At 46.5% G+C, this 12,825-nt stretch overlaps 1 protein-coding gene across 9 annotated transcripts in view; it reads right to left on the reverse strand.

Moving 5' to 3' along the window:
- Window positions 1-676: 676 nt before the first annotated feature.
- LOC116941575 (protein 4.1-like) overlaps window positions 677-12,825 on the reverse strand; it is a 71,721-nt gene continuing 59,572 nt past the window's right edge. For 5 of the 9 annotated variants that reach the window (XM_032952761.2, XM_032952760.2, XM_032952759.2 and 2 more), the window contains 5 exons: window positions 11,869-12,096; window positions 9,878-10,006; window positions 8,143-8,241; window positions 5,922-6,002; window positions 3,365-5,720 (listed from right to left, as the gene is read on the reverse strand). In XM_032952761.2, the coding sequence (XP_032808652.1) occupies window positions 5,610-5,720; window positions 5,922-6,002; window positions 8,143-8,241; window positions 9,878-10,006; window positions 11,869-12,096 (648 nt within the window). In that variant the 3' untranslated portion in view covers window positions 3,365-5,609. Of the gene's footprint in view, window positions 1,290-3,364; window positions 5,721-5,921; window positions 6,003-8,142; window positions 8,242-9,877; window positions 10,007-11,868; window positions 12,097-12,825 lie in introns of those variants that run through there. The other 4 variants (XM_032952758.2, XM_032952756.2, XM_032952764.2 and 1 more) reach the window with 4 other exon arrangements.

The raw sequence follows: 12,825 nt of genomic DNA on the forward strand, positions 1-12,825 counted from the left end.
CACGGGAATTGGCCTCATGAAGGATCGAGTTGTAAGATGAAAAAAAAAACCAATAAGGGAAAAGCGTGCACGTACGTGGCAACGCGGGCTCCCATCTCGTGCGGGAGGAAACTCGAGCCCGGGATCAGTGTGCCCGATTTATGCTGCCACATGTGCCGATAGAACATCAGCGTTTCAGGAACAACTACCAATACTCATTAGTGGAGAGGGGAAACGCTCCCTGCGGGACACGGGTATTCCACTGTGTGCCATTAGGTCCATTATTTTCCACACTTGAAATAAACCGTACATCTGACGCCACCTCCACTTCATAGTTTACATCACATCGCTTGTGTTTAGTGGGATACCATTACAGCCTAACACGCACACATTAACACTCGGATGATTTATACATACATGTATTGTACGTGTATCCACACGAGACGCGGTCACCGAGTGACTGAACGTTAGGTACACGCACTCGCATATAATTGTGTTATTATTACAAAAAGACACCAAAAGCATCAACCCTGTTGAATTTTACATTCGAAATCTCCATTTTCTCCTCTACCTACGACCGTCTGCGTCTTTATTAAAGAAGCCTCCTGTCCCCCAGATGCCCAAAACATGCCATTTTGTACAGCGTCTTGAAATGGGGTTGCACAAGACACGAGATAAAGCCACAATTGCAGCGCAGTTCTGTTCTGGTTGTAGTCGTCAAACATTTATGGGAAAGCACATTTTTAAATACACAAATAAATGTTGTTGCAGAATTTATTTAAATCGAACCGTCAACAACCCCTTCATCAGTCTAGATTTCTTAGCCGAACATGTTTCATTTTTATAGGCGGAAACCCCACCTCTCAAACAGCTCTTTTTTATGGATAAAGCACAGATGCTGACACAACTATACCAATAGCGTGTTCATAATGTTTAACTTATTTCGCTCCGTACGAAGCCAACCGTGCTATTCGTGGGGTTACGCCTATAAAAAATAAAACCGCTTGCATCGAGACCTAAATAAAACAAGTTGGCAAATCTATCGGGCTGAATTCTGAAACGAAGAAAAAAACCACGTCATCTTGGGTCGGATTCCTTCAACGACGACAGTAAAAATTCTCTCCAAATACTTTCGTCACGGTGCTCTGCAGCTCACGGAAAGAAAACTCGCAACCTCTTCCTCCTCCTCCTCTTCCTGCTGCTGCTGCTGTCTACACCGAGGAGCAGGAGACCATGGCCACTGCCGGGCGTCGTCTCGACGTTGACAGCTCCCGCCGTCTTGAACGCGGCCACCACCACCACCGCTGCAACTGCAGCAAAATTCATAGCAGCAGCAGCAGCCGCATTCAGTCTACACTGGCTTACAAGAGACACTTAAAGACTCCCCCCCCCACCTCATTCTTAAAGGGCCCACCACTTTTTGTATTCTCCACCTCTTTCTGAAATGGACCACTTCTTTCTTCCCAGCCCATCTCCTGGCTCCGTGTACCTCAAGAGTCACGGTCATACATGTCCGCAAAATATTACGCGTGTTATAAAATTAGATTTCTGTTAAGTCGATGTACCAATTGTGTGCGTGCGAGGGTGAATGCAAATTATGTATTCTAGCCCATACAGACACACAACCCCATTCCTATACATTACAAATTAGGTATTCTAGCCCATACAGACACACAATCCCATTCCTATACATGTACGCAGAGAAATGAGACTAAAAAAAAGTGCGTAGTAAGCATAGTAACACAAAAAACTGAGCAAATAATGAATACCCAAACATTCGGAAACATGTGTCATCATTCAGGGAACACTCGATGCTTTCCTGTTCCCATACACACACTCTGCACGATGTGCACAACATCACTTGAGAGATATCTTGGGTTTGCCTACATCCACACGCAGCTGCTGAATAATATGCACTTGAATGCTGAACATTGACATACTTTCGAAAAAGTCTGGCGGAAACGCTGTTGTTTTTGCCCTTTTCATGAAATATCTGACGCAAATGAGAGTGTGCGAGGGGGTTTTAAGTGCAAAAAAAAGCATTGCTGGCCTTGAACACATCTTACATAGAACTTTAAAATGAGTATTTTGGCAATGTGTAAACAGAAATACATAAATGCTAAGAGTTAACATTTCCCCCATGTGATAATTGTGAAGCCGGAATGGATCTCACCATTTCACAACTTTTTAAGGATACACATGCTGTGGTTCGCAGAAATAAACCGGATGTTGAAAAAAAAATCTTCTAAATGTAAAAAATGAAATGTTTTGACGTTTAAAACTGCAGCGATATTGCTCTGCGATATCTAATAACTCACACACACAACACATCATTGTGCCAGGACTAAGTGGAACCAAACCCATACCCCACTGGCTCAAGGGCCACTAGCCCTTCCAGCCGCTCCAAATAAATCAACGCATGTGGAAAAACAATAGCAGTCCAAAGTCCCCCCCCCCCCATTAAATGTAACTGACCGACAGCAGCAAGTGTGAACGGAGCGGTGTATTAAGCAGCAGCAGGGTTTCAGAAATGTTATACGGTGCGCAAAGGCGTATTGAGTTGTACAAGTGGGGAAGGAAGTTTTGGCCTTTGGAGGAGTTATATCAATAAAATGGTTGTGTTCCATAATAATTAATCTTGTACGCTTACTGCATTGCCAATGCCCATACACAGATCCTACCTATTCATCATTGTAGACTATTGGGACAAGGGCTGTTGGCGAGCACCAATTGAAGCCAGCATGGTACTCAAGGGGATAATGTAGTATTGTGGTTATGACCGGCCACCTGTCTCCCCCTGCGATAATGTTCACACACACCCACCCCTCCCCCACTAGGTATTCATTTTAAGCCGAGCAGACCTCGAGGAGACTCGGGCCAGGATCAGACACCAACTGACACCGGTGTTGGGTGTTGGTGCAAGACCAGAAAGTGAGAAACGAGATTTGACTGGCAATGCAAGCGGTTGCACAAAGCACTGTGGCCGCAAGTGCACACACACAAAAGTGCCTAAACCGGAAGCAATGTTGCAATGTTAACCAGAATAATCTGTCAATGACGAAAGAGGGCCCAACAAAGCATATACCGTAACCGATGAAAGCAGTTGTGAAAATACAAATTTAAAACAGGTCACCCAAACGTCTTTCATTAATGGTGGTCTTGTGCATTTACCCAACATCTCATGATTCACACATTTGTTTGGTACTGTGGTATCCCTCAGCATCACAACACTTCAGCGAGGTCAGTCCGCCCATCACATTTCATTGTGTTTCTTTAAAGAATGTCACAAAGCTATTTGATGACAACGAATCGATTATTTAGAAAATCACACGCGGATATGCAATAAGACATGTAATGAAAGTTCACACGCATGAACACAACTGAATTTTTTTTTTTTAAATTCCGCTTTTATTATTCTTAACAGGTGCAAATTCCTGGCTTGCAGCTGTAACATTTTACATGTATAAGATTCAACTTCACAAGATGTCAGAGTCTGGCAAGACACACCGATGCTACTGTGGGATTTGTCAATTCTGGTGAAGGGAACAGTCTTTGTTCACGTCTCAAGAGAAAACAAAGTACAAAAAGAAAAATACATAAGTTGTACAACGAAAGTAAGTTAGTCTTCATCACAGGTTTAAAATGTGCAGTTTAAAAAAAAACATTGACCAACTTAGACATAAATAGGTAGCACAAAAAAAAACCAAGACAGAATGAGTGCAAATTCACCGAAGGAAATGCGCTTCAGAATGTGTTATTAAAAAAAAAACTAGTCATCATTACATATCTAGTGCGCTTCCCATGCTATTGGCACTACCGACATAAAACAGATGTGTGCGCGGGGTGAAAAGGAAAGTTCTTCCATCCATTACTGAAGAAGGCTGGAGAGAGGGGGGGGGGGGAGTTAACTGCAGTCAACCACCGCACTTGGTAACCCGGTGTACTTGCGTCTACGAGAAACATTAATCGAAATGTTCCGGGAATAAACGACTGAAAACATTTAATGCTGGAACGCCCCCCCCCCCCCCCCCCCGCTGAAGCTCATGTTTGAGACTTGTAGGGATGGCGAATTATCTAGGATGTGGGAAACTGTAAAGGTCACAGACTTTAACAGAGTTTAGTGATTTAGTTGGGCCATTGACAGATTTTTATGCCCTTGCTTATTATCGAAAACAAACTGATTGAGAGTCCTCATATGGCCCTGCCTCTGGTGTTTTTTTGGACAACTTTCATCGAAATTCACAGATCTGCGTTCACTTACTGAAATTTGCCTCGAAGCATTTTCCATTTTCGGCACGGAGACCCGCACTGTGCGACACCCATCTATTTAACTTAAATAAGTCTCCAAAATGGAAAATCCAGTCAAGGGAGTCTGTCAAGTTTACACAAAGATATTGCGAGTGCCATTTGTCCCCCAATAACTGTTTACGTTGAACTTCAAACGTGTCCAAATTTTTCAACGTTAAGTGCACATTAATCTGAGAGTAAAAAACGTTCCGTCGACTTTACATGGGCGGGTCTTTTCACCTGAATCACAGAGTAAGTTACGCCCCTGGCTGCCTGCGTGTGTAAGCTTGCATCGGATCCGTTGCTCTCTTGGCTTTGCGTTTACAAGGTGCTTATCCCCCTCCCCCGTGACTGTCACTATCGGTGGCGGGATCATGACGATGTAATATATTAAAGAATAAAAAAAAGGGACAACCCATTCGGGTTTGTTCTGTACGCTCCTCAAGCACCTCTGCAAACTGCAGACGAGCGAGGTTTGTTCAGTACAAGCCACACTTTCCCACGTCTGCCTGTGGACACAAGAAGAAGAAATAACTTTTGACGTGTGTACAATAACCACCGAACGTGGATGTGGTGTAATGAACCATCCAATTTAAGCGCGTGATTTGACTGTAATTCAAGGATGGCCTATGTGGTTCACGACAACTCTAGGATGTGCCGTTTTTGTTTGAGATACACAGCGAAATATTGTAATGAGTGGCTCTTGCCATGTGGGGCAGGGATTGTGTGTGTGTGTGGTTTCTCCTGGGCATGTGGTTCTGGGTGGGTTAAAGAGGCCTATTTAAGGTGTTGCTTTCCCTACATAATTCGAGTAGCTATAATCGATTGGTACATGGCCTTTATAATTTCTACATCTTTTTTTTATTTAGACATCAGTTTGTAAGAGTTTGGAAGGCTGCAAAAATGTTTGACCGATTCAAATACATCTTCCTCGTCCTGAAATCCGAGGCATAAGGGCAACTCATTCATATGTAGTCTGTTTTGATCTGTTAGTCCTCTCCACCTTGTCCATATTGTCCCTCAATGTTTTGTTTCGTTCCATTTCAACCATTCCACTATGCGTGAGCAAACATTTCCAGAGCTCAAAAAAAAAGATGTCTTACTTGCGCAACCAATCGCACGCATGCATTGCGAGCGTAAGAATCGATCTCATCCAACGAATGCCGGGTTTGAGGAATGGCGTGGCGTTTGGGAGCGTGCGTCACACATCGTGTTTGCGTGCACCACCGCACTAATGTGTGCAAGTATTCGGCGTAGCGGGGCATGCGCGGTTCACAGGGTGAGACGGCGCGTGGTGTTTCACATGCACAACGTACGATGGGACGTATGTTTTCCAGTGCTGTTCACTCGTGGTCCGCGGTGGCCAGAACCTCCGTCTCTTTGTGCACGACTACGCGAGTCACTGCCATGTCTGGATGCTGCTCTTTGGCCTCCTTGATCGCTTGGGCTAAGGCCTATTCCCCAAGGCCACACACAAAGGCAAGGATTCACCGGTTAGCCTTACGGACAAATGGGGTCAAATGCTGCGAGTATACACACATGGCAATAACAACCTCGAGACACAAAAACAATTGCTGTTAAAAACAAGTTATTAGCTACATTAAAAGGCAGCAAAACCAGCCACCTTGGCATTTCAAGTTCAAATGGCATGTTACCTGGTCGTGGTCAAGGTCCGAGTCGCCGCTGATCACAATTCTCTTCTCGATGCGCGTCTCTGAGATGCCGTCTTTCACAGTCTGCACGGGCACACGGCGGGCGCATCAACGCTTTGGACACCGAAGCTGTCCGTATTGACACACAGGCGTTTAATGCGAGAACAAACTAAATGCACTTATGGATAAGGCTCTGATTGATAAAAAGGCACCATCGTCAAAAACCGCGTCAATGCCCTGCTACAGTCTCACCAATGGGACCCCAGTGACAGACGTCGCTGTGCAACATAAGGTGAAAAACGTGGTACTGTTCTGAAACGGGCATTCGTCTGCAGGTAGGGGGCCGATGTTGCTATGGGTTTGAAATTTAAGAAATGTGAGAGTCGTTTATCGTACGCCAAGTCAAAGTCTCCCTGCTTGAGCAAGCCTTGGTGATGTGCTCCTCTCCTGCAAGCGGTGGGAAATTCCACATTCGCATGGTGGGAGTCAGTTTATACATGTGGTTACTAACCAGCTTCTCACATGTTGGTTCTTTATCTTATGCCTCATGCTGGAGTTCTAAGTGCCCTGCCATAGGTGGCCACTTGGCTAGACACTCAAGAGTAGCCGGGTAGAAGCGATTTGGGCGGAACACTAAGAGGGTGGCAAGGCTGATACAACTTAACGCGTAATAGTGCAAAGAGTAAGCCACCCAGTCAGCGTGGCCAAAATAACAGAGGGATGAAGAAACAACGGGACAAGCAAGTGGGAGAAGGCACAGATAGGTGATAGGATAGACGCACATTAATTCCACAGGACAGGTTAATTCATGCCGCAACAAGGAGGCACATTTGTATTATTTGCAACGTGTCCATCGTGTCTTCGGCCCACGTGCACCCTGCAGCCACTAGAAATGACACATGGACCAACAACGGCAAAACACCCATGTGCTTATTGAATCGAGACATTGAGACCTCGGGCCATGACAATTCGTCCAATAATATAAGCGAGGTTAATTGCTACCCGCCTAGCAGACACCTGTGCAGACGTACAATGGCATTGCAACTCGCAGCGTCGTGTTTTAAGAACGAATATTGGAGATATTTTTTTTTGCTACACCAGTTTGTAAAGCCATTAATTGCAAAAATACAATATTTCGTGCAATTCTGTTGTCAAAGTAAGCTGTCACCGCCGGTGCAACAGCGCCCTCAAGTGGTTGTGTATCGCGTAGCCAATGCACTCTGCAAGGCACCACCCTGGTGGCAGCTCTGTCGGCAGGCTCAGAGTATTTCTCGATCTTCCTGAATTCACGCAACAATATGCATGGACCATCTCGTCCCGGTTACTGGGAGCGGTTCCGTGCGAGAGCCATTGGTTGGAATGTGTTTTGTAGACTGGGGGAAATCTAAGGCAGGGGACCGGGTGGACAAATGATCAGAGGCTTCTCCTGTGGGAAGATTGAGCAAATTTGAGATTCAAATCATAATCTTTATATATCCTGGAGAAATCCAATGAGCGAAAAAAACTATTTTTCACAGATGTCTAGAAGGGGTGGGGGGGGGGGGGTCACAAACTTGAATCAAATATCTCTTATGTTGTATATTTGTACTTGCATTGTGTACCCTAAGCTGTCTGACAAGAGTCCAAAACCTTGTGAAATGGGCAAAAACAGACTTTCAGTCAGGCAGGAGCGCAAGTAACGTGATTGTAGTGATATTTAAACTAAAATGAACTGTGACGCCCACTGCAATTATGTCACCAGCAAGCTCCCGACTTGTTGTCAGCCACCTCACAATGGCTCTCGTGACATCACCACTAGGTCAAAGTATTCATAGTGCTGTCCCAGCGTCATCACCATGACGTTCCACCTGAGAGTAGCTTTAAAAACCTCATTAACAATGTTTTCAAGAATTGTGTCAGCCACACATCGCAGGTCGTACCTACGCAGGCAATTTATTTCATGGACTGGATCTTACTTTATGTTTAAGGGGAGCAGAATACAGTATTTCATATCGGCCCATGTAGCACGGTTCCAGGCAGCCAAAGACTAACACAACTTGTGTTATTGTTACCCGGAGGTAACAGCACATGGCAAGTAGCAAACATTTACAGTGTTTGAAGAGCGTACCAAACATGTTGTCTTCGCTGAAAATAAATAACGATGGAGTATTTTAAACGACTGCTGCTGAAAAAGAACAAAATCAAGTCCCCATAGCCTTTGCGAATGGAGATCAGACATAAGTACCTTGGTGATATGTGTAGTCATTGTGGAGCTGGAGGTCTCGGACGTGATGGTCTGTGCGCTCATCAGCAGCCCTGGCTGCCCATCATTTTCAACAATATCCTGCGCACAAAAGATACAGATCCCCCCCCCACACTGTAGCTTTAACACACCTTTGGGGAAAGTTCTGTTCGCGAGCACCTATGAAGGCCGGCATGACACACGAGGAGGTGGCTAGCCAACATCACAAATATTTGTCTCCCGAGTGGCGATGTTTACACATGGCGACAATCGCACCAGGTCCTCATTTGAGGCCGAATCGACCTAGGGGAAGCCCAGGACCGGTCCAGAGAATCGTCACCGGTGTTGGCCGTGAGCGGGAATCGATCCCGGATCGCTGGGTTCGTAGCGCAGCGTGCTAACCGCTATACCACCGCTCCTCACAAATCACAGATGCACGAATGTACACACAATCACTGATGCGATACTGCAGACGTGGGAATTTTTCTGACATTTATTATGCATACATCCATTATAAGCATCGCACTGCAATGACCTTGCAGACAAGCAGCCTATTACCTGGTTTAATAGTTCACATTTTTTCCCCATCAGAGCTGTAATTTGTTTTCTGCTCTTTTAATTCCCTCTTGAGAAAATCGATAGGATTTGAGTTGAATATTCAACTAATCTTCCCATTTCTTAATGTGTATCCCATGTAAATTCTGTATTATGGGAACAAACCATTTCACCTCAATACTGGTTATACATTTGGATATTACATCGGCACACTAAGGAGTGCTGTGAAAGTAGAGCAGATGATGACAGACCTTGCACCCCCTCTGGAGTCTGAGTATGTATCGCATCAGCCAATCAAAAGCAGGAATCCACCGCTATAAGTTGCCACATTATGCGTTATTTTTCATATACATTGGCGATTAATTAGGAAAAAAATTCTTACAAGTGTGATTAGTCGTTATTTTATGGATATATGCGGAATTCTTAAACTAAATCTTGACTTAAAGCGTTCGTGACTGCAGGAATTCATGTTCTCTGGGTTGTTCGGTAAAGTCACGCAGATAGGTTCAAAGAAAATAACAAACTACGACGTTTCAATCACAACACAAGCAGTCGTCATCAGGAGCAACGCTTGTGTTGCGATCGAAACGTCCTAGTTTTTGTAATTTTTGTTATTTTCTTTGAACCTATCTACGTGACTTTACCGGAAGACCCAAAGAATATTCTTAAACGAGGAATGCACGTGCTGAAAACGGGCTACTCTGTAATGTAAGACGCATTTTTGTACACTTCATGCCATTTAGTCTCGGAATTTTTTCCCATAAATGTCAGCTAGGAACATTATGTCTATGCAAAGGTAGAGTTCTCTTTTGGCAATTTCGAGTTAAGTAGCATTTCCCAGAAACGCATCCCTTACATATAAAAGTGGGGGATATTCCTGCACTTCAAAGAGAAACCATTTCTTAATATACCGAGCACATGTAGCCATTAGACAGAGAATCGTTATCTGTGCCGCTATTATAAACACGACATGACAACGCGAGCAGGCATTACACTAATCGCTGCAGCGTGGAACCTTTCAACCAAAATAGCGGTTCATCAAGAGCGGCGGCTCTAACAAATCCTCACTGCCTGTGGTGGGTGCAGGATGGGTACGAGGACAGATGGTGGAAGGTGTGAGCAGGTAACTGCGCAAGGATGGGTACAAGGAGGGTATGTGATACGATGGTGTGAGAGCTGGTACCTGTGGAGCCTCGTAGGTGATAGTTTTCGTTTCCGTGGCGACAATCGGCACATCACGGGTGGTAATCTCTGTACCGGAGGCCGGGGCGGCCGAGTTGAAGCTCATGGTCTCAGTCTGAACCACAGGTGGCTGCGTGCACCAAACGTGGGAATGGGTGCGAGTGCACACACAAAGACCCACCACCCCACCCCCAGTACAGCTTAAACAGAATGTTGCAGTTAGCGAGCACATATGAAAGCCGTCAGTGCACACGAAGGGGGTGGGTGGGGACAGCACCACACCTGTTCGCCTTTGTCTCCCTTGTGCCGATATTTACATATCGCACCAGGTACTCATTCGAGGCCGAAATGACCAAGGGGAAGCCCAGGACCGCTTAAGATAATCGTCACTGGTGTTGACCGTGAGCGGAAATCCAACTCGGGTCGCCAGGTTTGTTTGCGCAGCACGCTAACCCGCTGCACTACCGCTACCCACCACATGCACATACGCATACGTACAACAAAAACAGCCGCCATTTGTCACTCGGTGCTGGTGACATCACCACGGCGCTTGTGCCAGGCCAGGTACCCTCCGAGGCCATGTGAAATGTCGAAGGCTAGCTGACAGGTCACGGGACAAACCCAGGTGCCATGGGTTGACAGATGACTGGCAGATGCACAACCGGTGCCCCCGACTGTGCCAACTTGCTGCATTTGAGCTGCCCAGTGCTCCACTCTTTGTTGTGAGCGTCGCTACTCTGCCCTTCCGCTGCTGTTGGAGGGAGACTGCCTACAACTGTCCAGTGGCGTCCTTCACAATACCTCTCTCATAGAGGCCGATCTTGACACCACTGGTACCTGTCTTGGGCACCAGCTCCACATGCTCGAATATTGCATCAGTCCATCTCTTCTCCAGCCCATGCCGTGCCTATTTAGCGTCCTATATCAGGCCAAATAGAAGCTGCTTGGGCATGCGGTGGCTGGGCATGCGGGCTAAGTGACCGAGCCAACGCAGCCTTGCCAACCAGTGAAGCTCACTAATGGGAAAGTGTCCAGATCTTTCAAAGATTTGTGAACTCCTCAAACAGATAGGACCCTTAGCCACACACATACAGCCACATGCACACCCACAAACACAATGCGCGTACACATATAGATACAAACATTAAGCTTAAGAGACTTTAAGGGCAATTGCTGAAAAAAGAAAGCACATTACTTCTGGAATAGCATATTATTATAATTACACTCATTTACCCAGCAAGGCCTCACTGAGCCTCGAGACTTTTTAAAGAGGATACTACCAAGTTTTCACAGGAGGGAGCAATGATTGCTATGTAAGTTCCAATTGAGTAATATTAGAATATGGCAACTTTGGACCGAGACACCGGTGCACAACGGCCTGCTCTTGCTCATGACATCACACAATCCTTCAGGTCCAGTGCGTGGTTGATACAACTGCAGTATTAACCCTTCCAGTTCAGAGACGTCTGCAAGTTGCAGGGTGGGTCCCGTTCACCTGTGAATCTCGGAACCCACAATTGGTTAGCGCACATTTTATTTAGGGAGGCGTAGCGCCATTGTTTGTCAAAGACACTGCACTCACCGCAGAGAACTGTGGCGACAAAACCGCAACCACTATAGCTGGCGCCAAACTGTACCACACGCCCTCCCACGTGGCCATGTGGGAGTCTCGGTACTGATAAAATTAGTCTACTTTAGTTTTTCTTCCGGGTTCTTTTTTGATGATGTACACGTACATACGTACATCATCGGAAAGGAAATCGGGGTAAAAAAAAAAAATCAGAACGGGAAAGATTTAAACAAAGGCAGCAGCTAGGCTCAATCCGCAAAAACTCCGCAACGAATGGCAAACTCACTCTTCACTCGGCCGTGTCGGCACGCGTCTCCGACCAAGATGCTCGAGGTGCGTAAATCGGGGCAAAGGCGAGGGGGGGGGACACCACACTGGGACAGCGCCATCAGTGGAATGCGCCACGCAAGAGCAACGCCCACCTGCTCCGGCTTGGCCTCGGTGCCGTTGGCAAGCGGACCTCCCGGTGGTGCGGTGTCGCCGTTGGACTGTTTGGCGGCCGGGTCAGCCGTGGCGGGGACTCCGCCCTCGCCGGAGAATCGCTTGTTCCAGTCGGCGTCCGCAGTCTGCGGGGCGCCCAGGAAAGAGCGCTTGAGCTCCGCCAGGTTGGCCTGGTGCCGCACGGCGTGCTCCGGCTTCTCGTCGAGGCCCTTGTGCGTGCGTGATGTAGGATGGAGAGTGAATGCGTGCACACGTGTGTGCGCCGGATGATGGGTGTGTGTTATGCAGGAGGGAGGGTGCATGCATGTTCACGTGTGCGTGAGATAAAGGAGTGTGTTATACAGGAGGAAGCGTACATGCACGTACACGTGTGTGTCATACAGGAGGGAGTGAATGCGTACACGTGTATGCAGGACAATCAATGTTCGTCGGATAGTGTGTGCGTGTGAGGAGCATGACGTTCCGTGTAATGTACACAGGATTGAGTGGATAAAAGTGTGGACACGATGAGTGTGTGTACAGGGTTTGTGTGCGCAGATAAGGAGGCAGACATTTAGAAGTAGTGTGTGTGTGTGTGAGGGGAGAATGGTGGGAGAGTTTTCACAATTAGCAGCAACAAACACATGCCTTTTCGCAATACAAACTAAACAATTGTATTAGTTTACCAGGTAAGGCCCACTGAGCTATATTGCTATTTTTCAGAAGCGACCTGGCCACAAATGATGGCTCAACAAAGTGGCTTATCACGTTGTAATTTATAGCAGCCAAATACTCTAAACGCGTGTTGGTTCTAAATGTGGAAGGGAAAACGGGAGGACCATGGGAAAAATCCACACGATCACGGGGAGAACATGCAAACTCCAAATACACAGGTGTCAGGGTCGGGATTGAACCCACGACCTCCTGTATACCGGGATTGAACCCACGACCTCCTGTAT

Source organism: Petromyzon marinus, chromosome 12 (genome assembly GCF_048934315.1).
Source record: "Petromyzon marinus isolate PM22_M1 ecotype Great Lakes invasive population chromosome 12, UKy_Petmar_22M1.pri1.0, whole genome shotgun sequence".
Classification (NCBI taxonomy): Eukaryota; Metazoa; Chordata; class Hyperoartia; order Petromyzontiformes; family Petromyzontidae; genus Petromyzon; species Petromyzon marinus.